Raw genomic sequence first — 27,804 nt, forward strand, 5'->3', positions numbered from 1 at the left:
ACCTTAAATTGAACATATATTTCTGGCTTTCACATTTCATTTGTTTAAAGCTGAATAGATTACATTTGGTCAGATGAGGAATCATAAAAGCCTAATTTGGAAGAAGGAGGGGAATCTGAAGCTATTCTTTTGCTATTTTTTGTTTGAGGCCTTAAAGTGTAATAGTTTCTGACCTTAATTTCAGTAGTGTATGCACCACTGCCTGCTAAAGTCTAAGCAGAAATATGGAAGCCATAATTATATAAAGAATACAAGAATTATCTCTGAAAAATATATGATGAATATTTAGATAATATGAACAGCTTTGATGGGATTGTTAGTCAAAAATGAATAACTCTGTAATATATCGTTAACATCAGTCAATAAATTCTGTCATCCTGCCCTGGTCATTCTCTCACGGCCCGACATGCAACTGCTCAAAAATCTCTTCCTGAACTGTTCGGGTCAGAATTATACAATAATTGTCAAAGTTTTCTAGAACAACAACAATGCAGATCAAAAGGAATGATTTCAAAGCAGTAGCTTTGTGGATTCTAAAGTAGTATCTCCAGAGGAAGCTCGAACCAGTGAATCAGTACCATATTTTATGAGGCCCTAGGCAATATAATTAGCAAACTTGGGAATGCCTTAATATATTTAACCAAAAGGTATTTAAGATTCAGAGTTTAATGCCTACACATGCTATAGACCAAAGGTAGTTTGTTTACAAAGAGAAACTAGAGGGGTGAAGTAAATGTCAAGAAAAACTTACAATAAGGGCAGCCGTAGACCTCAATTCTCAGCCCAATTTGGCCCTCTCCATTCCAATCCAGAGGAACTATGCGAATATAGCGGGCTATAACTGGATGCTGCAAATCATGCCGGATCACGCTATCAGAATTTGTATTTCCAGGAAATGCCTAAGGGGAGGAAAAAGAAACCTCTTTTAACAATAGATATATTTCAGATGCTGTAAGAATACTTCTGTGAGGGGAAAAAATAGGAACAGCAGTCTAAGTATTTAGGTTAAACCGCATTCTGGTCAACTTGTCTCTATGCTAGTGATTAAATTAATGAATGATTCAATAAACAGCACTGGCAGTTCTACAATGCTCATGAAAAATGCCAGATATATGTCAGTGGAAGCTAATGTCCTCATTCTCCTAATAGGTATAGTATACCTTGTTCTTGGTTGAGTGAATCACCACTAAGGGTGAGAAAGTAGTTCATTCTGTGTGTCTATCTTGTTTTTAGCTAGTTCGTTAGAATATAAATAAGTGTCCCAATTGTAGTGTTTGTTTTTGTAATGAAGACACTTATTCACTAATAAATAGACTGAATACACCATCTCTTTTTGCATAGATGGAAATAATTTTAGTTATTAGTGACTTGGGACAGATTTGAATTGATGAACAGTGAAATGCTCTCTCTCATTCCCTTGAGCCATACTGTTCCCCATTTCAGCTTTATGCTTATATAGTAGAATTTAACATATTTCTGCAGGACCCAGAAACCATACCTTAACTTTGAAGTCTCACCTGTAGGGAAACATGTAATCTTCACTATCAACACCTCATGCTAAACGACGTGTGCAATTAGGTATTTTGGAAATTGTGCTAATCATCATAATCTTAGCTCTTATTCACAGTGAGAAGTATTTTCTTCAATTACTAAGAACTCAGAACTCAGAGAAGGATTCAATTGTTCTCAAGTGTACTAACGTTTCCAGAATTAATGAAGTTAATACATCTAGTTTTTTATTTTAGTTACTTCTTGGCATGATGATTCACAGCATCTAGCTCAACAGAAAACAATACCTGCTTGTTAAGTCTATTTACATATTTTCTATCTAGTCAGCCCTTGGACAGTCTGTTCATTCACAGCCAGAACTTCACATAGGCAGAACTTTCTTATCTTTCTGTAGCTAGCTTTCACTGGAGATAAACATGTCAAGCTACTGAATAGGGCAGTCGTACACCAAGGGGAAACAGATAGCCAATCGTCAAAAAGACTATAAACAGTCATTGTAAGTACATTCTTATAAAATTCAGCCACTGCAGCTTTTGCTAGAGAAAAACCTGTATCCAAAGATTCAGAAGTAAACTCAGTATTAATGAATAGGTCTATATTTTAGTTATTCACATCAATCAGAACACATTCATTCATTTAAAATAGTCTATTGTACATATTGCTATAGACTGTAATATACTTAGGGCTAGAATATACAAAACACAAAGTGCCCAGGATAAGGTACTATGGGGGCCCATCAACCCTGAGGTAGTTACAGGAGAAGAATCCCTCCCCAAGATTCCCACCATGCTAGAAGAGCATTTATACTTCTACACCCCTTGCATGCCAGTTCCATTCTATGCTTGGCCATGTCCCAGTCCTCTCCGTGCATCCATTGGGCTGGACTGTGCTTCCCATGCAGGGATCACTCCTCTCAGAGTAAATTCAGTTACCGCAATTATGGAAGGCTCCTACTGGGGAAGCATAAGGAGAGAAAGTCTTCTCTTTCATACTAGTACCCAGCAGAATCTGGTCCGCGTTGTTTCTGATTTGTTTGTTTTCTTCTGAATTTTAGTGTTTATTTATGCAAATTATGACCCACTTTAAAGCTGAGTCTCTCTGTTTTTTATTATTTACAGAAAATTATTTCAAAAGCATGTGTCACTGTTTTTGGTATTTCTTCACCCACCTGCAATTATCACCAGGAAAGATTTTAATAATCAAAATTTCTTTGAGAAAATTACCTCCACTTCTAGAAATATTAGATGTCTAGTATGTATGAATTAATAACTGTTTCAAGTTACAAGAAACACAAAAGTTGAAATTCTCCACAAATTTCAAAACAGCTACAGTTGGTTCTTTTCCATAATCATTTAAAAAATAACTCTGTATAGCCTCTGGATAGTTTTATTCCTTCTTCTTGACTAACAAACAAATAAAATTAGAAACCTTAAGCATATAGTTTTCACCATTAAAAAGAAAACATTGATCAGTGGTCAACAGGAATTCAAGGATTTCACCCCAAATGTATGTATTGATTACTATAGGCAGGTCTTGTAATGATGCCTATTATTAAGGTTGCCTGACCCTTCCCATTATAAGATCCAGTCTTAAATTATTTGCAACATTGCAAACTAACCATTCAGATCACACTACATGCTGGGTTTCTGCCTGAGGCTGACTTCTTTTTTTTTTTTTTTGCCAGCCAAAATGGTTCAGTCATTTCCAAGAATAAGTCTAGGGAAAAAATACTTTGTTTGCCCATGTTAAAATATACTGGCAACCTTCTATTTGAAAAGCTCTAACACGTCATGCTTTGGAGCAAGGACTTCAAATTTGGTCTTTGTGTCAGACATGTGCCTTTTGCTGCCCCTGAAAATCCACCTACATTTGGCCAAGATATCAGTCTCTGAAAAATTGCACTTTGCACCTGATCAGTAGAGACGTTAGATTTTAGCACCCTCCTCACTGAGCATGCTCTAGCCTCTCTCAACTCCTAATGCTGATCAGACTGCACAATTGCCATCCCCACAAAGCAAATGAGCATGCTTTGTCCCCTCAGAGGTCCTACTTGTTAGCAACATGTGCATACAACATCTCCACAGAGTGACGGAACATGCTCCAATCCTTGGCTACAGGGACAATGCCAGACTCTCTCTCTCTCTCTCTCTCTCTCTCTCTCTCTCTCTCTCTCTCATGCCTGTTCCAGCCTTGGTGAAACTGGGCACTGAAACTGTGAGCAGGCAGCCTCTCTCTCTCTCCTGTGCTCCCAGTAACCCATTACCTGGCACCCAAGTAGCAAGGTGGAGGAGGAAGCCATCTGCTTTCAATGCAAATGAGACACAAAGTAGACCAGGGAAGAGGGAAAGGTGATTGGGACAAGAAGTCTGATGAGACTGGAAGTGGAAGTGGGGATAGAGAGAACTGTACACCTGTATCTGGCTATAGAAGACAACGCACAGGGAGTTGGGGCAGAGGGGATGCTTGGACTGTTATCTGGGGGGTAGGAGAGGCTGGGACTGGTTGGTCAAGAAAACTGGGGCTAGGCGTTGGGCAGGGAAATGGGCAAGGGATAGAGCCAGTTGTTGGGGGAAGGGGACACTGAGATCAGATGAAGAGCTGGGAGCAAGAGGAATGGCTGGTACTAGGAACCCTGGGAGAGAACAGGAGGAGAAGAGATTGATCTTGCAAGAGATAGGGGCAGAGGGAGAACTGGAAAAAGGAGCCAGAGATGGAGTGTGGTTTTTTTGTGGGGGGAGACGAAAATTGAATGAGGATCATGTGGCGGGTAGGGTTGGGGAAAGGAAAAAGATTTAATGAGGTATTTGGAGGGGAAACTGGAACTGGCTGGGCAAAGATACTGGGACTGGGTATGGGGAGGAGAGCTATGGGAGTGTGGGGATGAGACTGGGACTCATAGAGCGAGCCCACAAGGGGAGACTGGGACTGGCTGGCCCAAATGACTGGGATTAGGAAGAGAATCCTGGGAATGGAGACTTGGAAGGCTAGAAGAGTGGGACTAGGAAACAGACAGTGCTGGGATAGGGACAAGTTGGATGTGATCAGACAGAAGAGTCTAGGTTTGGGGAATGGGTAGAAGAGTCTCTGCCCACTGGAACTCACCTCCAGAGCCTAGAATGGAGCCCAACTTTCCTGAGTCTTATCATTCATCTTCTGTAAGTAAATATCTGTGAAACTCCTGGCAGTGTCTCATCCCCCTCCAGTGCTGGTCCACATACAAGCTTTAAGTTGCTCCATTAGCTGAAGTTGCAGAAGTCTGTGCAGTGGATCTAAAGGTTCCAACCCTATTGATGATCCATGTGGGTATCAATATGACATCTCATGTTGGAAATTTCCATTTGCTTTTTAAAACCCCCAGAAATTACCCACCAAAACCTTTTTAAACAGACCATTAAGATCACAAAGCCCAACTTTAGGAAATGCCAAGATTAAGGTTGCTCATAAAACCTTATTTCAGCCCCCTTGTATGTATGTCTTATGATAGAGTCTCTAATTAAATGGTCACATGCTATTTTTTCCACAAGACCCCTGCCTCATTCGGTGCACCCGATGAATCTGCTCTGGGGATGAATCAAGGTCATGTAGTGAAAAGACTCTATTGTCGATAGGACTCCTACCTCATTTGTTGGAGAAGTTGGAAGGTAAACAATGAATGAGGCAGAGGACTGCTGGAAGAGAAAGAACAGTTTCATGGTTAAGGCACTTGAATGCTGCCTCAGACCATTTGGATTCAACAAGAATATAAGAGCTGCCATACTGGATCAGACCAATGGTCTGTCTAGCCCAGTATCCTGTCTCCTACAGTGGCCAGTACCAGAGCTTCAGGGGAGTATACAGAACAGGGCAATCATGGAGTGGTCCACCCCATCTCCCCACTCTGCTTCTGGTAGTGAGAGGTTCAGGATTGTCCGAAGCATGGGGTTGCATCCCTGACCATCCTGGTTAATAGCCATTGACAGACCTATCTCCATGAACTTATCTAGTTCTTTTGAACCTAGTTATACTTTTGGCCATCACAACATCCCAGTGCAATGAGTTCCACAGGTTAATTGTGTTGTGTGAAAACATACTTCCTCTAATTTGTTTTAAACCTGCTACCCTATTAATTTAAGCAGGTGACCCCTGGTTTTTATATTGTGTGAAAGGGTAAATAACATTCCTCTATTCATTTTTTTCTACACCATTTATGATTTTATATACCTCTATTATATTCCGCTTTAGTCATCTCTTTTCTAAGCTAAACAACTTTATTGTTTTTTAGTCTCTCCTGCTATGGAATCCATTCCATATCCTTGATCGTCCTTGCTGCACTTCTCTGAACCTTTTCCAGTTCTACTATATCCTTTTTCAGAAGAGGTGATCAGACCTGGACATGGTATTCAAGGTGTGGGCTCCTCCCTGGATTTATACAGTGGCATTAATGATATCTCTGTCATTGCCAGAGTGTTTCTATGTGACACTAGGCAAGTAACAAAGCATTCTTTTCACAGATGGTCACTAACTGTATGTTCCTTGTGTTCTGACTTGAAATCCTGGGTCTCTGATTTGCAAAGTATTGAGCAATCACAGCTGCAACTGAAGTCAATAAGAGCTTGTGCCACAGAAAACTCATGAGTAAATTAATAGTTCTGTCTTCAACCAAGGGTTTGAATAACATGCACTAAATCAGGAATAGGGCCAAACATTGAACAATGAGGTGAAAACAAAATATCCAATAGCTGATCATTAAGTGAGCGCCATGCATTCTGGGCACTGAATGAGGGAAGGGTCCTGTGGGAAGAAAATAGTATGTGAACATGTAATTAAAGATGGTGTCATCATGAATATGTATATGGGGGTTGTATTTAGGCTGCGTAAGCAATCTTAATTCTGTTATTTCCTAACTTCAGAGTTCTTAGGGTGACCAGATGTCCCGATTTTATAGGGACAGTCTTGATTTTGGGGTCTTTTTCTTGTGTAGGCGCCTATTACCCCCCACCCTCATCCCAATTTTTCACATTTGCTGTCTGGTCATCTTTGGAGTTCTTGACTTTTCAACCTTGGCAATACTCTTTAAAGATACTGTATTTCTGTATAATATAAAGTATAGTGGGAAAGCGTGGAATCTCTAATATAGCTCCATGAAATCATTGGTAAAGGCTTACTTTAAAATCAGAACTACTGAATGTGACTCTGTAAGTCTACTACCTGGAAAAAAACCTTTCAAAAAGATTTGGGGCCCAACCCTGACAATGCTAATTACCAGGCATACTACTTGTTACTTTGAGTATACCTATTGAATTCAGCACTACACTCAATAGCATTTACTGGATCAGGTGAACAGACACGAGCAATAGAGAATAGGGTAATACAGGAGTGTGGTCAGCTTCCCGGATAATTAAAATGTATTTAATTTACTTTCAAGCAGAACAATATATTTTTAAATGCAGCCTTCATTTAGCTAAAAGTAGTACAGTAATGCATGTTCTGTGGATAAGGCAAACAGCAGCCCAAATCCATTATCACAAGGCTGAAAAATCAATTTACAGAGACTTGTGAATTATGTACCATTGCTGTTAAAGCTCCTTTTCTGACTGAGATTTGTACATGGGCTTAGAAAGACAGGTTTTCATTAAAAAAACTCACTGAATTTATATAATTTGCAAACCTTCATGTTTGCCAAGGTTAAACAGTTTAATAAAATTTAAAATTATAATTCAAACCGATGTTATTGTGGGCAGTTTTTAAGGGCAGCGAGAATTAGACTATAAAATATGTAAGTGTAGACAAAAAAAAAAAAAAAAAAAACCTCCTGTAACTTTTTCTTAAAACCTGAAAAATCTATGGTGTCTGAACAAGTTGTCCAAATTAGTAATCTCAAAAGCAGACTGAAATCTTTAACGTCTGTGTTAACATTGCCAGAAATGTGCCCCTTATGAGCAATTCAACCCTTCTTCAGTACAAATAGTTAGGAAAATTTACTAAGGCAGCAGTAAAGGCTCAGCTGGTTGTAAACCAAGTAATACAGTCTCAGCAGTCCAGTCCTTAAATCCTCCCCTTTACAAACTAGGCCTCTGCTCATATTGGATTCAAAGCTCTTAAATCTTCTTCAACATGTTTCAACTCATATCACAATGAAAAGATTGTGAGCTGGAAGCATTGTGCCGTTTTAGGAATTCTGGGGAGCACTGCAGGGATATTTTTACTGTGGCACCTCTACCAACAATGCAGCCTGACTATCTTTGCTGGCCAGTGTGAAAAATAGGGTATGGCCGGGACCCACTACATGCACAACCGTTTTGGAAATGCTAGTTGTTGACAGTGGCACTAAGCTTGCACATATCTGTGCTCAGGATAACACGGGCTGCTACCATGTTTGGTCTCTGCGTGAGTGTGCAGAGTGGGAAGACTACTTGTACTTCATTTTTCTCTCTTGAACACCATGTGCAGTTCCATTGGAGTTACGCCTGATTTACAGAGGGGTAAGTGAATGGAGAATTTGGTTGTGACTCTTTAATATTTACTATTGATCAAGTGTTGTTCTTACATAAAATCTTTACATTGCTGAGCGTGTCATTCACAAAGCTAGAGTATGAAAAAACAAAACAAAAACAATGTTCACTTTTCCTAAATCTTTATAAATTGTGTTACACTGAAAGTTATCTCAGTGTTGCACCACTGGGCAGAATGCTTCTTCTTAGCACTTTGCATTTGCTTCTTCTTTGCACAGCAGGTGGGCATGACGATCAGTGTCCAGACATTCCAAGGGGGAAACAGAAGGGTTAAGCACCAAAAATAAACAGTTAAACCAAATGATCGCATGCTATGTTTTTGTTATAAAAATATACCAAATAAGGTAATGTTCGCTTACTAGTTATGAGATATGCATTCAGGTTAGGGTTCTGAATGTATGTATGTACAGATATGTAGAAAATTGTAACTGGATCTGTGGTGCGACTTCAGCATCACCTCACAACAGGATGGGGAAGCAATCAGGCAGAAAGGGGCTACCTCTCAAAGAATGAAACTGGTTTCAAGCACCTAGCCATTTGTCCAGCCCGGGGGAATAAAAACAATGATGAACCATCAAAGTAAATGGTTCGAAACATCTTCGAAAACTAAGAAAGGAGAGAGTTTTCAGTTTCTATAGTGACTGAAGAAAACCCCCCCTGCAAACCTCTTCAAAATGGAAGATGGTTTGAACTGAAGAGCATCCAGAACCTGGAGGACAGTCTGAAAAACAGCCTGGGAATGCTGGATCCCTCCTATAGCTAGAAGGTATTTTGGGAAACTGTTTAAAGAGAATAGGTAACTCCTATTAGAAAAGGTATTTTATCTAATATGAAAGAGAAAGGCTTGAGGATGCAACTTTACATTCACTTTTTGTGTAACTTGTATATGTTTGCTTTCCCTTACTATTTCATCTTTGAATGTATGGTTTTTATATTAAATAAACTTTTTGTTTATTTTCACCCCAAAAAGGTCCCTGGTGTGCTAACTGTGTGGAGTGTGTGCGCCAGAGTGAACTTTAGGAGAGATGAACCAGAGGGGAACAGTCTGAGTGTCTGGTAATTAACTCAGGGAGCATGTATTTGAGGAGAACTGCGACTTGAAGGGCTGTTGATGTCACCCTGAAAAGTGTAACTAGACTGCTGATTGCCAGGGAGAGACTTTATGCTTGTGGGCAGGCTACTAGTGTCTAGGTATTGAACAATAGCTGCACTGAACAGAAGTCCTCAAAAATACAGGACAGGCGATGATGGAATATATTACTGGTCTGCATGGACCCCAAAGCATCACAGTCGGGAAAACCAGTGAAATTAAAATAGGAGAAGAAAAACATTTGTCAGTGTTTCCATGTTGCTCACCAGTTAAAAATTGGCTTGAAACAGAAACCAGACCATCTAGATCAAAACTTCTCCAAAATTTGGGGACTGTTCAGATTCAGATTTGATTTCACATTTCAACTTTGCAGGTTAGAGACATCATTTAATAATAATACAAATCCAAAACAAGTTGTAAATGCATTAGCTTGTGAATTTAAATAAAATATTGCAACACAAAGCAAAAGTGCTGTAGGTAAGTACATTTCACAAAGGTCAGATAAGTTTAGTAATGTAGTAAATGAACTATAACTCTGCTCTTCTGGAAGAAAAATGCATTAAAGTTTACATTACTATTTTACATATCCACAGCAATTTACACTCAACACTATTGCACAGAATTTACTTTTTTCCCCTTTAATAAAAGCGACTACAAAGAGACCCCCAACTGCCAAAATCATCCTACATCTTCCCAAAGTTTATGAGACCTAAGCTATTTCCCAGTTGTCATAGCCTTCCCAGATCCTTCCTAACTACAGTGAGATGTGCTGGCTGAAGAAAAGTAAAACAAGATACAGAGGTCTCATTCCACCATCCCAGTAGGAAGAGGATAACTGGTTGAGATAACTGGTTACTCAGTATGTCTACATTACAAATTTAAATCAACCTAATTTACTTTGGCATACAGCCACCGCAATAATCACATCACTTGTGCATGTCTACACTTTGCTCCTTGTGTCAGCCATGCACGTCCTCACGAGGAGCCCTTGTACTGATTGTACTATCAGTGTGGGGCACTGTGGGATGACTTCTGAAAGCCAGTAACAGTCGATGTAAGCAATAGACTGTCCACACTGACACTGCATTAAAGCTAACTACATCAACTACATTGGGATGGACTTCATCTGAGTAGGGAAGGAAATAGACTTCTAAGATCAAGGCTGGCACAACTGATAAAGAGAGCTTTAAACTAGGAATTTGGGGGAGATGGTTGGGAGATGTCCAGGTAATCTCCACGCCAGATTTTAGCATTGAGAGGGAAGAAGACGAAGTAAGAAAGGATACAGCCGTGGGTAGGAGAATGTATATAAGGACCGAGGGCGGTGTGGATACTAGTCTAATAGGTTATACTGGCTGTAGAATGACTGTGCCTAATAGAGTACAAAATGTGAGTGAGGCCAAACAGCAAAAATTAAAGATGTTTGTACACCAATGCGAGGAGCCTAGGTAACAAAATGGAGGAACTAGAGCTACTGGTGCAAGAAGTGAAACCAGATATTATAGGGATAACAGAAACATGGTGGAATAGTAGTCATGACTGGACTACAGGTATTGAAGGGTATGTGCTGTTTAGGAAAGACAGAAACAAAGGTAAAGGTGGTGGAGTAGCATTGTATATCAATGAAGAGGTAAAATGTAAAGAAATAAGATGCAATGCAATGGATAAGACAGAGTCCGTCTGGGCAAAAATTACATTGGGGAAGATAACTAGTAAAGCCTCTCCTACGATAGTGCTTGGGGTGCGCTATAGACCTCTGGGATCTAATTTGGATATGGATAGAGACCCTTTTAATGTTTTTTAAATACTAATGGAAACTGCATGATCATGGGAGACTAACTTCCCAGATATAGACTGGAGGACCAGTGCTAGTAATAATAATAAGGCTCAGATTTTCCTAGATGCGATAGCTGATGGATTCCTTCATCAAGTAGTTGCTGAACCGACTAGAAGGGATGCCATTTTAGATTTAATTTTGATGAGCAGCGAGGACCTCATAGAAGAAATGGTTGTAGGGGATAATCTTGGTTCAAGTGATCATGAGCTAATTCAGTTCAAACTGAACGGAAGGATTAACAAAAATAAATCTGAAACTAGAGTTTTTGATTTCAAAAGGGCTGATTTTCAAAAATTAAGGAAATTAGTTAGGGAAGTGGATTGGACTTATGGATCTAAAAGGTAGAGGAGGCCTGGGATTACTTTAAATCAAAGCTGCAGAAGCTATCGGAAGCCTGTATCCCAAGAAAGGGGAAAAAATTCATAGGCAGGAGTTGTAGACCAAGCTGGATGAGCAAGCATCTTAGAGAGGTGATTAAGAAAAAGCAGAAAGCATACAGGGAATGGAAGATGGGAGGGATCAGCAAGAAAAGCTACCTTCTTGAGGTCAGAACGTGTAGGGATAAAGTGAGACAGGCTAAAAGTCAAGCAGAGTTGGACCTTGCAAAGGGAATTAAAACCAATAGTAAAAGGTTCTATAGCCATATAAATAAGTAGAAAACTTAGAAAGAAGAAGTGGGGCCGCTAAACACTGAGGCTGGAGTGGAGGTTAAAGATAATCTAGGCAGGGCCCAATATCTAAACAAATACTTTGCCTCAGTCTTTAATAAGGCTAAAGAGGATCTTAGGGATAATGGTAGCATGACAAATGGGAATGAGGATATGGAGGCAGATATTGCCATATCTGAGGTAGAAGCAAAACTCAAACAGCTTAATGGGACTAAATCGGGGGGCCCAGATAATCTTCATCCAAGAATATTAAAGGAACTGGCACCTGAAATTGCAAGCCCATTAGCAAGAATCTTTAATGAATCTGTAAACTAAGGAGTTGTACCGAATGATTGGAGAATTGCTAATATAGTTCCTATTTTTAAGAAAGGGAAAAAAAGTGATCCAGGTAACTACAGGCCAGTTAGTTTGACATCTGTAGTATGCAAGGTCCTGGAAAAAATTTTGAAGGAGAAATTAGTTAAGGACATTGAAGTCAATGGTAAATGGGACAAAATTCAACATGGTTTTACAAAAGGTAGATCGTGCCAAACCAACCTAATCTCCTTTTTTGAAAAAGTAACAGATTTTTTAGATAAAGGAAATGCAGTGGATCTAATTTACCTAGATTTCAGTAAGGAATTTGATACTGTGCCACATGGGGAATTATTAGTTAGTTAAATTGGAGAAGATGGGGATCAATATGATCATCAAAAGGTGGATAAGGAATTGGTTAAAGGGGAGACTGCAACGGGTCCTACTGAAAGGCGAACTGTCAGGCTGGAGGGAGGTAACCAGTGGAGTTCCTCAGGGATCAGTTTTGGGACCAATCTTATTTAATCTTTTTATTACTGACCTTGGCACAAAAAGTGAGAGTGTGCTAATAAAGTTTGCAGATGATACAAAGCTGGAGGGTATTGCCAATTCAGAGAAGGATCGAGATATTATACAGGAGGATCTGGATGACATTGTAAACTGGAGTAATAGTAATAGGATGAAATTTAATAGTGAGAAGTGTAAGGTTATGCATTTAGGGATTAATAACAAGAATTTTAGTTATAAGATGGGGACGCATCAATTAGAAGTAACGGAAGAGGAGAAGGACCTTGGAGTATTGGTTGATCATAAGATGACTATAAGCTGCCAATGTGATATAGCTGTGAAAAAAGCTAATGCGGTTTTGGGATGCATCAGGAGAGGCATTTCCAGTAGGGATAAGGAGGTTTTAGTACCGTTATACAAGGCACTGGTGAGACCTCACCTAGAATACTGTGTGCATTTCTGGTCTCCCATGTTTAAAAAGGATGAATTCAAACTGGAGCAGGTACAGAGAAGGGCTACTAGGATGATCCGAGGAATGGAAAACTTGTCTTATGAAAGGAGACTTAAGGAGCTTGGCTTGTTTAGCCTAACTAAAAGAAGGTTGAGGGGAGATATGATTGCTCTCTATAAATATATCAGAGGGATAAATACAGGAGAGGGAGAGGAATTATTTTAGCTCAGCACCAATGTGGACACAAGAACAAATGGGTATAAACTGGCCACCAGGAAGTTTAGATTTGAAATTAGATGAAGGTTTCTTACCATCAGAGGAGTGAAGTTTTGGAATAGCCTTCCAAGGGAAGCAGTGGGGGCAAAAGATTTATCTGGTTTTAAGATTCTACTCGATAAGTTTATGGAGGAGATGGTATGATGGGATAATGGGATTTTGGTAAGTAATTGATCTTTAAATATTCAGGGTAAATAGGACTAATCCCCTGAGATGGGGTATTAGATGGATGGGATCTGAGTTACCCAGGAAAGAATTTTCTGTAGTATCTGGCTGGTGAATCTTGTCCATATGCTCAGGGTTTAGCTGATCGCCATATTTGGGGTCGGGAAGGAATTTTCCTCCAAGGCAGATTGGAGAGGCTCTGGAGGTTTTTCGCCTTCCTCTGTAGCATGGGGCACAGGTCACTTGAGGGAGGCTTCTTTGCTCCTTGAAGTCTTTAAATCACGATTTGAGGACTTCAATAGCTCAGACATAGGTGAGGTTTTTCGTAGGAGTGGGTGGGTGAGATTCTGTGGCCTGCGCTGTGTAGGAGGTCGGACTAGATGATCAGAATGGTCCCTTCTGACCTTAGTATCTATGAATCAGCATTGACTCAACACCTTTCGTGGAGGGGGAGTTATTAAATCGGTTTATCTGGACAATTATGTCCACGGGATCAAAATATTACTGTATATACTTACATAGTTAATTCAACGTAAGCTGCTTTGCATCAACCTAATTCTATAGTGTAGACCAGGCCTCAGACACTTCATGAAGGAGAGAAGAGAAAGTTCTCACTCTAGCTTTTAGCAGAGCAGGAGCTGCACCTCCCTCCACCACTTATTTTAGTTTCTGGTGAGAAGTTCCCGGTCTTAGTGTGGGATATATTCAGAGGCATGGAGTGCATATACTTGAATGTACAATCTCTCTTTGCAGCAGTAAAGGAAAGAAATGATAAGAGACAAAAACACCCTGTCACCTGTGGGTGAACACTTTTCACAGAGCGATCATTCTCTATCTGACCTATCAGTTTTCATCCTCAAAGGAAACTTGCATGACACTTCCAAAAGACAAGCCTGGGAGCTTAAATTCATAACTTTGCTAGACACTAAAAATCATGGACTGTACAGAGACACTGGATTTATGGATTATTACAACTATCACTAACCCTCATTTTTGTCCTATGACTATAGGGGGTTTAATGGACCATTTCACCTTGAATGATGCCTTAGAACAGTGGCTCTCAACTTTTCTAGACTACTGTACTGCTTTCAGGAGTCAGATTTTAAGTGAGGTGAATATTGGGGGTACACAAGACAAAACTGCTTGCTTATAAAACCAGACAAAAAATAAAGTGTCACAGCACACTATAACTGAAAAATTCTTTACTTTCTCATTTTTCCATATAATTATAAAATAAATCAATTGGAATATAAATATTGTATTTACATTTCAGTGTATAGAGCAGTATAAACAAATCTGTCATGAAATTTTAGTTTGTACTGACTTTGCTAGTGCATTTTATGTTGTAAAAATAGGCAAATATCTGGATGGGTTGATGTACCCCCTGGAAGACCTCTATGTACCCCCCAGGAGTATGTGTTACCCCTGGTTGAGAACCACTTTAGAATATGTGCTAATTCCTTGTGCTAAACCATCTAGTCAATCTTGTATTTAGCTTTGACACTCTGAGTACCTTTCCCAGAGCTGAAGAAGAGCTTTGTGTAGCTCAAAAGCTTGTCTCTCTCTCACCAACAGAAGTTGGTACAATAAAAGATATTACTTCACCCACCTTGTGTCTCTACATTTTTATTGGCTTTTTTTAAATGAGAAAATTATTTATGAACCTGAACTTAGGAAAAAATCAAGTTTTTTTTGCTGTATTTTGGTTTATGAACGCTATCTCTCATGTTATTGTGGCCTCATAAATATCTCCTTAACCCAGAAACAAAGCCTGTTGGGGGAGAACACTGATAAAAGTACAATAGTGAGATATTTTGGTTCCTATTAAACACAATGTTCGGATTTTCAAAAGGCATCTATGATAAAGCTGGGTGAAATTTTTTCAGCTGAACCTTTTCCCAGCAAAATAATGCAGATTCTGCAACACCAACATGTTTCTCAAATTTGTTTTGGTTTTGCCAAATTGTTTCAGTTGAAATCATGGGCTTGTTTACCTATCAAAATGAAAACAGAGGAGATCTGATTGCTCTCTATTAGTAAATCAGGGGTAAACACAAGGGAGGGAGAAGGGCTATTTAAGATGAAGGACAATGATGGCGCAAGAATAAATGGGTATAAACGGGCTGTGAATACATTTAGGCTGCAAATTAGAAGACTGTTTCTAACCATCAGGGGAGTGAGTTTCTGGATCAGCCTTCCAATAGGAGTGGAGGCAAACATCCTACCTATTTTTTTAAAATAGAGCTTGATAAGTTTATAAATGGGATTGTATCATGGGTTTGCCTGTAGATTCATAGATTCATAGATACTAAGGTCAGAAGGGACCACTCTGATCATCTAGTCCGACCTCCTGCACAGCGCAGGCCACAGAATGTCACCCACCACTCCTATGAAAAACCTCACCCATGTCTGAGCTATTGAAGTCCTCAAATCATGGTTCAAAACTTCAAGGAGCAGAGAAGCCTCCCTCCAGTCAACCATGCCCCATGCTACAGAGGAAGGCAAAAAAACCTCCAGGGTCTCTCCAATCTGCCCTGGAGGAAAACTCCCTCCCGACCCCAAACATGGCAATCAGCCAAACCCTGAGCACATGGGCAAGATTCACCAGCCAGATACCCAGGAAAGAATTTTCTATAGTAAATCAGATCCCATCCATCTAATATCCCATCTCAGGGGATTTGGCCTATTTACCCTGAATATTTAAAGATCAATTACTTACCAAAATCCCATTATCCCATCATACCATCTCCTCCATAAACTTATCGAGTAGAATCTTAAAACCAGATAGATCTTTTGCCCCCACTGCTTCCCTTGGAAGGCTATTCCAAAACTTCACTCCTCTGATGGTTAAAAACCTTCGTCTGATTTCAAGTCTAAACTTCCTGGTGGCCAGTTTATACCCATTTGTTCTTGTGTCCACATTGGTGCTGAGCTGAAATAATTCCTCTCCCTCTCCTATATTTATCCCTCTGATATATTTATAGAGAGCAATCATATCTCCCCTCAACCTTCTTTTAGTTACGCTAAACAAGCCAAGCTCCTTAAGTCTCCTTTCATAAGACAAGTTTTCCATTCCTCGGATCATCCTAGTAGCCCTTCTCTGTACCTGCTCCAGCTTGAATTCATCCTTTTTAAACATGGGACACCAGAACTGCACACAGTATTCTAGGTGAGGTCTCACCAGTGCCTTGTATAACGGTACTAAAACCTCCTTATCCCTACTGGAAATGCCTCTCCTGATGCATCCCAAAACCGCATTAGCTTTTTTCACAGCAATATCACATTGGCAGCTCATAGTCATCCTATGATCAACCAATACTCCAAGGTCCTTCTCCTCTTCCGTTACTTCTAATTGATGCGTCCCCATCTTATAACTAAAATTCTTGTTATTAATCCCTAAATGCATAACCTTACACTTCTCACTATTAAATTTCATCCTATTACTATTACTCCAGTTTACAAGGTCATCCAGATCCTCCTGTATAATATCCCGATCCTTCTCCGAATTGGCAATACCTCCCAGCTTTGTATTATCTGCAAACTTTATTAGCACACTCCCACTTTTTGTGCCAAGGTCAGTAACAAAAAGATTAAATAAGATTGGTCCCAAAACCGATCCCTGAGGAACTCCACTGGTAACCTCCCTCCAACCTGACAGTTCACCTTTCAGTAGGACCCGTTGCAGTCTCCCCTTTAACCAATTCCTTATCCATCTTCTGATGTTCATATTGATCCCCATCTTCTCCAATTTAACTAATAATTCCCCATGTGGTACGGTATCAAATGCCTTACTGAAATCTAGGTAAATTAGATCCACTGCATTTCCTTTATCTAAAAAATCTGTTACTTTTTCAAAAAAGGAGATTAGGTTGGTTTGGCACGATCTACCTTTTGTAAAACCATGTTGTATTTTGTCCCATTTACCATTGACTTCAATGTCCTTAACTAATTTCTCCTTCAAAATTTTTTCCAGGACCTTGCATACTACAGATGTCAAACTAACTGGCCTGTAGTTACCCGGATCACTTTTTTTTCCTTTCTTAAAAATAGGAACTATATTAGCAATTCTCCAATCATTCGGTACTATTCCTGAGTTTACAGATTCATTAAAAATTTTTGCTAATGGGCTTGCAATTTCAGGTGCCAATTCCTTTAATATTCTTGGATGAAGATTATCTGGGCCCCCCGATTTAGTCCCATTAAGCTGTTTCAGTTTCGCTTCTACCTCTGATATGGTAATATCTACCTCTATATCCTCCTTCCCATTTGTCATGCTACCATTATCCCCAAGATCCTCTTTAGCCTTATTAAAGACTGAGGCAAAGTATTTGTTTAGATATTGGGCCATGCCTAGATTATCTTTAACCTCCGCTCCATCCTCAGTGTTAAGCGGCCCCACTTCTTCCTTCTTAGTTTTCTTCTTATTTATATGGCTATAGAACCTTTTACTATTGGTTTTAATTCCCTTTGCAAGGTCCAACTCTACTCGACTTTTAGCCTCTCTGACTTTATCCGTACATCTTCTGACCTCAATTAGGTAGCTTTCCTTGCTGATCCCTCCCATCTTCCACTCCCTGTATGCTTTCTGCTTCTTCATAATCACCTCTCTAAGATGCTTGCTCATCCAGCTTGGTCTACAACTCCTTCCTATGAATTTTTTCCCCTTTCTTGGGATACAGGCTTCCGATAGCTTCTGCAGTTTTGATTTAAAGTAATCCCAGGCCTCAACTGCCTTTAGATCTATAAGTTCTTCAGTCCAATCCACTTCCCTAACTAATTGCCTTAATTTTTGAAAGTCAGCTCTTTTGAAATCAAAAACCCTAGTTGCAGATTTATTTTTGTTAATCCTTCCATTTAGTTTGAACTGAATTAGCTCATGATCACTTGAGCCAAGATTGTCCCCTACAACCATTTCTTCTATGAGGTCCTCGCTACTCACCAAAATTAAATCTAAAATGGCATCCCCTCTAGTCGGTTCAGCAACTACTTGTTGAAGGAATCCATCAGCTATCGCATCTAGGAAAATCTGAGCCCTATTATTATTACTAGCACTGGTCCTCCAGTCTATATCTGGGAAGTTAAAGTCTCCCATGATCACGCAGTTTCCATTAGTATTTACTTTATTAAAGACATTGAAAAGGGCTCTATCCATAACCAAATTAGATCCCGGAGGTCTGTAGCACACCCCAAGCACTATCGTAGGAGAGGCTTTACTAATTTTCTTCCCCAATGTAATTTTTGCCCAGACAGACTCTGTCTTATCCATTGCATCGCTTCTTATTTCTTTACATTCTAACTCATCGTTGATATACAATGCTACTCCACCCCCTTTACCTTTGTTTCTGTCTTTCCTAAAGAGCACATACCCTTCAATACCTGTAGTCCAGTCATGACTACTATTCCACCATCTTTCTGTTATCCCTATAATATCTGGTTTCACTTCCTGCACCAGTAGCTCTAGTTCCTCCATTTTGTTACCTAGACTCCTCGCATTGGTGTATAAACATCTTAATTTTTGCTGTTTGGCCTCGCTCACATTTTGTACCCTATTAGGCACAGTCATTCTACAGCCAGTATAACCTATTAGACTAGTATCCACACCGCCCTCGCTCCTTATATACATTCTCCTACCCATGGCTGTATCCTTTCTTACTTCATCTTCTTCCCTCTCAATGCTAAAATCTGGCGTGGAGATTTTCTGGACATCTCCCATCCATCTCCCCCCATTTCCTAGTTTAAAGCTCTCTTTATCAGTTGTGCCAGCCTCGATCCTAGAAGTCTATTTCCTTCCCTACTCAGATGAAGTCCATCCCGAGAGAACTGACCTCTGTCCGTGAATGCCTCCCAGTGGCCATACATCCCAAAGCCCTCCTTATAGCACCACTGCCTAAGCCATCTGTTGACAGTCATAATCTTGTCACACCTTTGTTGCCCTTCTCTAGGAACAGGAAGGATCCCGCTAAAGATCACCTGAGCCTCAATTTCCTTAAGCGTCTTCCCCAGCCTAGCATAGTCTCCCTTGATACTTTCCAGCGGCCGTATCATTTGTTCCCACATGAAGGATAATTAGGGGATTCTTTTCCGCTCCCTTGAGGATCCTTTTCAACCTCAGGTCTACATCCCTTATCTTAGCACCCGGAAGACAGCACACCCTTCTATTCTCAGGATCAGCTCTAGTTACAGGCCTGTCTATTCTTCTCAATAAAGAGTCCCCGATCACATAGACCTGCCTTTTCCTGGTGACAGTGCTATTCTCCAGTCTCTCCCCTGTTCCCTCTGGCTGCAAGTTCTTTCCATTCCTATTTTCCCTTACAATTCTCTTCAACCCATCCTGTATCCTCCTGGGGCTCATATTTTGTGTAGTCTCCCTTGACTCTTCCCCTTTTTCTATAGGGCTAGCCTCTCTTCTCTTCTTCCTTACCCTTCCACCTTCAGCGACTACCTGCTGAGCCCCTTCTTCATTTTCCAACTCTGCAAACCTGTTCCTAAGCTCTATTTCTCCTTCACTAGCCCGTCTTTTTCTCTGCCTGGTTCTTTGCGTCACATGCTTCCACTGACCACTTTCCTCATCCAGTCTCTCCTCAAAATTCCCCAGCCCTGCTTCCATCCGTGAGTCTGAGCTTTTCCCTTCAGATACCTCATATCTTTGCTCCATCATCTGCTCAAACCCCTTCCTAAACTCAACCAGACTTTCCACCTGCATCTCCAAACCTCGGATCTTTTCCTCCATCAGCTCTATCAGACGGCATTTCATGCAGACAAAACTCTTACCGGTTCCCCCCTCCAGGATCATGTACATACCACAGCTTCCACATCCAGTCATCCTCAATGTGTCTTTCACTGCAGGAGTCCCTCCCACAGCTTCCTCTGTATCTGTCATCTCCTTCCCACCTAAATCCTGTTAATCTGGGAAACACAAGGCACACCAAAAAGACCACCCCCCCCAGCAAAAGCAAACCCCAAACAAGCACCACAAGCCAAACTCCCACTCAAACTCCCCTGTTTAGAGCTCTGTTTGCTAGCTCCTGTGCCGCTGCCGCTGTCTGTGCCGCTGCCTGACTGGCTGGCTACCTTTATAGGGCCCCTAGTCAGAAGCCCCACCCCCTAGGCAGGGCTCAGCTGCTCTCTCAGCACAAAGCCCCACCCCCTAATCAGGCTCAGCTGCTCTCCCAGCACAAAACCCCTACACACACACAAATACAAATACTAAAAATACAATACCAAGTACAACTACCTTCTCCTCCAACAGAACTCCCACTCAAACTCCCCTGTTTAGAGCTCTGTTTGCTAGCTCCTGTGCCGCTGCAGCTGTCTGTGCCTGTAATAGTAGGGGACTGAATATGATGACCCAGGAAGTCTATATTCCTGTGAAAAAATACAGAACACACAAAAAACAGACAAACCCCAAATTCCAAAAAAGCTGAAATGTTTTGTTTGGACATTTTTTAAATGAAACATTTCCATTTTTCAATTCAAAACAACTCTGTTTCAAATTTTCCTTCAAATTTAATAAATACTTTAAAAAAATAATGCTTGAAATTGAAATGCATTTCATTAGAATGTTTTCAAAAAAATATTTTTTGGTATGGCTCCTAATGACTTTCTTTTCTGATTTTGCAGAATTGCCTACAAAATGAAAAATCAGTTACTAACATGGCTGTAATCTAGGGGGAGGTAATTGCTCAGTTTCCATTGAATAAATTAGTTGAATGGTTAACTCCATGAGATGCCTTTGAAAATGTATGAGCCAAAAAGCGAGAGATGGGTGGGTGTAGAAAATAGATACAGTAGCCAGTGAAGAATGAGGACAGGGAGCCAGGGCCAGAGGAAGAAAAGCTAGATAGATGGGAAAGAAAGAAGGCAGAACGGACGAAGGGATGCATGCGGAAGAAAGGACAGAGATAAAGATGGGGGGAAAAGAACAGAAAATAGAAAGGATAGTAAAGAAAATGGTATTGAGGTAACAGAAGAAAAATAAAAAATAAACAGAAAAATAGAAAAGAAAAAAAGAGAGAAAATGCTAAATGTTAAGGTGGATAAAGTGGCCTATCCTATTGCCTTTCTTTCCAAATAGAACAAGGGCACCCTCAGCAGTGTGTGATTTCTACAGTGCCCTTCTCAGGGTGCGGTACCATAATAGAAAAGCAACACTCTAGTGCAGTTAATAAATAGCTTTATTAAGTAATATTCCTTTAGCTTTCCCTGGAATTGAGACACTAAAAAACCCTGTATTTTCAACATACATTGAATCCCAACTCTAAGGCTCACGATTACATAATGATTTGGGTTCCTCTGGACTCAAGATTAATACTGGAGACAACTAACCTTGAAAACTGTTACTTTCAAAACACTTGGCTGTTTTATTCCCATACTTTGCTCTCATCTCAAGGTGAGCTCTGCATTGTATACATTTTTATCCACATATACATTTTTATCCGCAATAAAGAAGTTTATTGCATATTCAGATTGTATCTCTTTCTACCTAAGAAAAATGCATGGCCAAGAGTTTTCTTCTTCTCTTTATTGCTTACACACATCTTCCAACACATCCTTAATATACATCAATATGACTCATTCTGTTATTCAAAAGGTTACTTGGAATTTTTCAAGTGGAACCATGTTTATAACAGGTCACTTCAACCTCCCTATTAAATCTGGTTAAGTTTACTGTTCTGGAGCCTGGAAGCTATTTTCAACTACAAATTCTATCTTTGGATTAAAAACATGCTGTAATTGTGCAGTTCAAAGACCAAAATCTAAACAACAATAATGATTGGGTCAACAATACATAGACATTACTTATTGCTCTCTACCTTCTTTAAGCTTCCTAGCATAATTAATATATAATAGATATATATTTTATAATTCATGTAATTGTTTTCTGTATACCAGCACAAAAGGTCTCTATACTCAATCAGAACTTGACACCATTTAAACGAATGGGAGTTTTGCCTTTGCCATAGGAGCTTCAAATAATCTTTAAGGGCTAAATTCTGCCCTCTTCTGTTCATGCGTAACTCCTACTGACTTCAGCTGCATGCATTTAATGACAAAATATATACTTAAAAAGGGTTACAAAGATAAAGGGGGTTAGGTGGGGGAGAATATGTAGAGGTATCAGAATATGAGAAACAAGATATAGCACTTCAGTAGTAATTCAAATATATGGAAGACCTATATTTTGTACATATCCTGGAGGACAGAGTATAAATTAGTCAATTTTAGACAAATTTGTCATGAAAATTACCTATCTATACACAGGATTTGTGATATTAAAATCCCAAGGTTCAAACCCATCTCACCTTGTTATGAAGTTTCATTTCAAGGAAATAACTAGTATTAACTGGATGAGAGCTGCTAAACAATTGCTGTTTTACATTTCTCCTCAATCAGTACAGTAGAGTATTATCTTTGTTTAATTTACTTGGCGTAATGAAGCATAAAGCTAAAAACCAAACAACCTCCCCCGCCATTCCCCAAGATTGAATTGCTTTCTTTATCCTCCAGCATCCTAATTATTCATATCTTCTAAGCTCAAGAGCATTACTGAGCATCTGTGTATTTTGATAGGAAAATTATAGTTAGTTTCAACTGTGGGAAAAATCTACAACAGATGTCCCTTAGGTCACTCTGTGCTACCTGGATGCCACCTGAGAGTTGCATGTCTGTGTGTTTTTCTCTTTATACAACCACATGATCTTTCTGTCCACAGAAACTTCTTTAGGTGCAGGAAAGAGGGTAGGGAATATCTGGAGAGAAATTTCTTTAAAAAAATAAAGAGGTATTGTTTAAATAGCTTCACTTCAAGGGAACATTACAGAAGGGAGAATAGTGAGCATTATAAAAAAGATCCTTGTTTCTCAGGACTGCTGGCTATGTCCATGGGCACCTGTGATCAGACACATTCCAAGTGATGTTAAAACCATGTAAAGAGATCTACCCACAAGGAAACCAACTGAAGTTAATGGACCTCTGTAGGATGCTGGACTGGATCCCTTTTACAGGATCAATGCCATATAAAAAAGGGGAGTGAGCCCTTTAAAAGGCAAGTGCCTTGCTACTTTAATTGCTTCTTCCCTACCTTTATTTGTTATAAAACAGTTTGTTTTTTGTTGATTCGAGTCACTAATGTCATGAGTCTCACTGGTCAACTTGGTTTTGTTGGTGGGTTTTTTGGTCATTAATATTATAAAAGATTTTGCCATTCTGTTTTTCAGTGATTGGGGGTTCCATGCCATATCAAACTACTGAGAAGTCATTTTCCTTTGGTTAAGGCATTGGGATTGAGGGATGTTGCTTATTTTTGTAACTTGCTTTGGCCTCATTATTTGGGGTTACAATTTAAAGCTTCCTATGGAAGATATACAATAACCACCCTTTGCAGTAAAGCACTCTGTTTCTATTGTAATCATAATTATTTATATTGTTGTTACACTTATGTATAATTATTTTCATTTTGAGGGGACTTGAGGTAATAAGTATTTTCTTTTTCCAGTAGGGCTTTTTTATTGGAATTTCCATCAGAGGAAAAAAGCCTAACACTCCAATCCCACACCCCTGAGCTCTAACAGAGCCCTAAGTAAGCGAATAGGCTCCTTTAGGATCCAGGGGTCCACCCACATGGAGTTCGATGCAGAGCCAGGGCTTAAGTTTCTAAATGGCTCCAATAAAAGAGAAAAACTCCTAAATTCTGGCTCTGGGTATAATGTCACCCTGTGGATTTGGTGGAGTCAGAATGGGAAAGATAGACTCTGATTCATCTTCTATTAAATATAGAAAACATTAGGCGTTTTCAATAGTTATCTATAAATATAAGTAACCTCTTCCCTTCTCTTTCAATAGAATTTTTTCCCCCAGTTTATAACAAAAGCCAGCCTACTCTACCAATCTTTCTTTCAAATTAAAACTTCCAACTGGCTGTTTTCTTATTCTGTTATTTTGAGTGACTCAGAATTCATGATGGTCAGTTACTAGTTTCAAGTTTCAGAGTAGCAGTCATGTTAGTCTGTATTTGCAAAAAGAAAAGGAGTACTTGTGGCACTTTAGAGACTAACAAATTTGTTTGAGCATAAGCTTTTGTGAGCTATAGCTCACTTCATCGGATGCATTGTAAGTCTTCAATAATCAATAGTTCACATTTTACTGAAATTTCTAAGCTAGCCTTTTAGCATGTTCTGACTCTCCTCAGGCTGTCATGGTGAGACAGACTTTTGACTTAGTACATTTTCATGGGACTGAAAAGGTTTTTATCCTATTTGAAAGGATTTGTCACAAGGATACAATCGTGATTCAAAATTGAAAAGCAGAAAGGAGAATAATGTTTTCTGGTTTCATTTATACCATGTTGTATGATTGTTTAAAATTGACTGGGATAAACTTTTGCAGTATCTTTGGATGAGAAATTAACTTTGAGGTATGTAGAATTTTTTTTAAGAGCACATTTTTTCCTATTTTAATTCTATTTTCATATTTGTTTAAGTTAGTAGTAGAAGTGTTTGATGATCCTCTCAATGATGGGGAATAGGGAGTGAATAATAACTGTGTATTCATCTGTCTTAAGGACATGTTCAACAATTAAAAAACTAATTAAAATATTTAAAAATTATTTAAAATAATTGAAACCAGATAGAAACTTATCTAAATCCACTTGTAGCTGTTTTTTTCTCTATATGATGTTCCATGATTGTTTTTATTAAACAGAACAAAACAAATATATTACCAAAAGAGGTAAAACCAAGGCAAATAGGTTTAAACAAAGGGAAAAAAAAGTCACCTAACTTTTCAATAAAGGCCCAGATCTTCAGCTATGGCTGCAGAACTCATAAGGCAGTTCATATGAGGTGTGTGTATGTAAAAATATGGCACCCCAATCTAGTTCTCAAAGGTAAGTTAGAGCAGTCAAATTTTGATAACCTTGGGGGGTGGGGGGGAGTGTTACAGCAGGCAGTGATTCTCAGGGCACAGGGAAGCCCTGGCCATTTCACCTTTCCCACATCTCCTGCTCTGGAAGCCATTACATTTGCTCTAAATCCTAGAGATCCCCCAACATTGGTATAATCCACTTTTGGCTTTCTATACTGACTTTGGGCCTGATGTGGGAAAAAGCAGCTGCAGTGTAGCCCAGGATGTGGGCCAAAACTCCAAACCTATTATAAATATGATAGACATCTGTGTAAAAAATGTAAAAGGTTTAATAAAAATCTATATCAGTCTGAAGCCAGGGAGGATAAAGAAGAACTCTTATGAACTTTTTGCCATCTCAAAAAGAATACATGGAATAATTGCTTCAAACTAATTTTATTAGGCAAATCTCCAGATGTACATGTATTTCAAGCATAATTTTGTAAAGCACTTTTACTTATTCTTTGACTTGCATTTTAAAAACTGGTCACCTTTCTAGGAAGATTAAGACTGTTCTGATCGTGATTATTTTGAAAAGACAACAAAAACGGTCATAAGAATGTTTTATAATGGAAAGTGTTGGGAAACCGAAATATAAGGATTGTTAGCAGCTCCCCCTAAAATAAGGGAATTTCATACAGTTATCTTTTGCAAAGTGCAATATTTAACTTTGCCATCCAAAGATGTGGACTCCGTACTCTACTAGAACTGTATAATATATCTCTTGCCAGTGAACTTTTTTTCTTGGTCCACGGTCCTTAAAACAGCAGGTAATTTGGCTCTCATCACTGAATGGGTTTGACACCCTAAGCGCATAGCAAGACTAAAAATGCAATCCATGACTTTGAACACTAGAGGAAGTTTAAGAAAGAACTTAGCTACAGAAGGAAAGGAGATGGAGCTGTTATTTCTGTTTGCTCAAACAAATAATTAAGTTGAATTCTACAGCTTCCTTCCTTACTTCATTTTGCTACCATTCTCATCAATTGTTTCTCCTTTGACAGAGCTAATAAGCTATTTTAAGTGCTTGGGCTATGGCACCCTACTTTGATTTCCCTATTACACAAAGCAAGAGATTCTGGGGATTCAGACATTAAAAGTCTCATTGTAAAGCTGTCCTTTAGGTCAAGGGGCCTGAAAGGAGTGCTAGCAGCTGGGGACAGAAAGACTTCTACACAAGTCTTCATCCTGATACTGAAAATCCTGTTTAGTAACCAGCAAAGGTGTGTCTACTTAATAGCATGGATGGGGGAAAAGACAGGATGAGGCTAATGATACATTTCTGAGACTGGAAAGGATTTGTCTTGCATTCTGATGACAGATGTTGCCAAGATTTTCAATTTCCTCACATTTTTTTTTCTTAAAAAACAAACCAACCTATCCTTTATCAGCAAATCTTCATGGAGAAAATATGCTAGTTTTGAAGGGCTATCATAATTAGGTTTATTCTTAGGGCTTGACTCGGCCTTCTGGAGACAATTTTACTTCCTTTGTTGCAGCGTGGGGAATTGTACCCCTAAAAAGGATTCAACCTGGACATGGAGCACAGGTGATGGTGCCACCACTGCTCTCCATTGTGATTTTTGCCTGAAGAGTGGAGCTTTAATTTACAGTGAAGGACATGAACGCATTAGGCCTCAGCCTCACCCACTCTCCTTTCCACTGTGCCAGAAGGCTGCACATTAGCGAGCAGAGTAGATGGGAGAAAGGCAATGCAGTTTCCCACTTCCTGGTGAATTTTCCATTATTGCAAGCAACCAGCCTGGCCTCCCACAGCAGATTCCAGACAGTGAATCAAGTCTGTAATCATTAATTGCATTGCACATGGAAAATGAGTGAGAGAGAGGCGCACAGCATGCATATATTCTTCAAATTTATTTACTGTATGTCTCTCTAAACTTTATAAGTGCACCACCATTTTTTCTCTCTGTGAATCATCTGTTAAGTTTATTGCACCATGACATCTATTTAGCATAGCAAGGCAATGTAATGATTTCATATACAGCTAAACCTCTCAAAAATTGGACTTGGATTTCAGATGCAGCTAGAATCTTTGTTTAACTGAAACTGACCATTTGGGAAAAAATAAACTACCCCTTAAAACATGCATCCTCACATAGAGGTGATTTACTGGAAAATGTGTTAATTAAAATAAGGGGCAGCCAGTTAAAAAGGCCTATACAATTAAAAACATGACAACTTTTATACCAGATGACTTATTATCGGATGTTTTTCAGATGTATTGTAACAGATGCTCTTACAAGTAAACATAGCAGGGGATATTTAAGGTCACTGCAAAGAAGAGTTTTGCACTGGCTTGAATCAGGGGTTAAGGGGCTATGAAAATTGTTTTCCATATTTAATTTCTATATCCCACTCATTTAGATAGCGTAGAGGAGACAAATGGGTGTAACTGAGGTGGAAATGAGCCCAGGAAAACTCAAGGAAAGGCATCTACACTTCATTCTGCCATATTAATGCACAGCTTGTATTACCCTCTTCACCTCAAATGCATATGTGCTAAGATTGGCAAGTGGAAAGGGACACAGTCAGCCAGAGATGGAGAGAGATTTCAGAGAACATGATCTGGTCTTTAAGGCACTAAACTGGGACTC

At 39.4% G+C, this 27,804-nt stretch overlaps 1 protein-coding gene across 1 annotated transcript in view; it reads right to left on the reverse strand.

The window, feature by feature from the left end:
- The window catches only part of CNTNAP2 (contactin associated protein 2), a 1,664,903-nt gene that overhangs the window by 938,348 nt on the left and 698,751 nt on the right, over positions 1 to 27,804 (reverse strand). The window contains exon 4 of the mRNA XM_038391157.1: positions 752 to 899. Coding sequence (XP_038247085.1) covers positions 752 to 899 — 148 coding nt within the window. The remainder of the gene's footprint in view (positions 1 to 751; positions 900 to 27,804) is intronic.

This window comes from Dermochelys coriacea, chromosome 2 (assembly GCF_009764565.3).
Source record: "Dermochelys coriacea isolate rDerCor1 chromosome 2, rDerCor1.pri.v4, whole genome shotgun sequence".
Taxonomy (NCBI): domain Eukaryota; kingdom Metazoa; phylum Chordata; order Testudines; family Dermochelyidae; genus Dermochelys; species Dermochelys coriacea.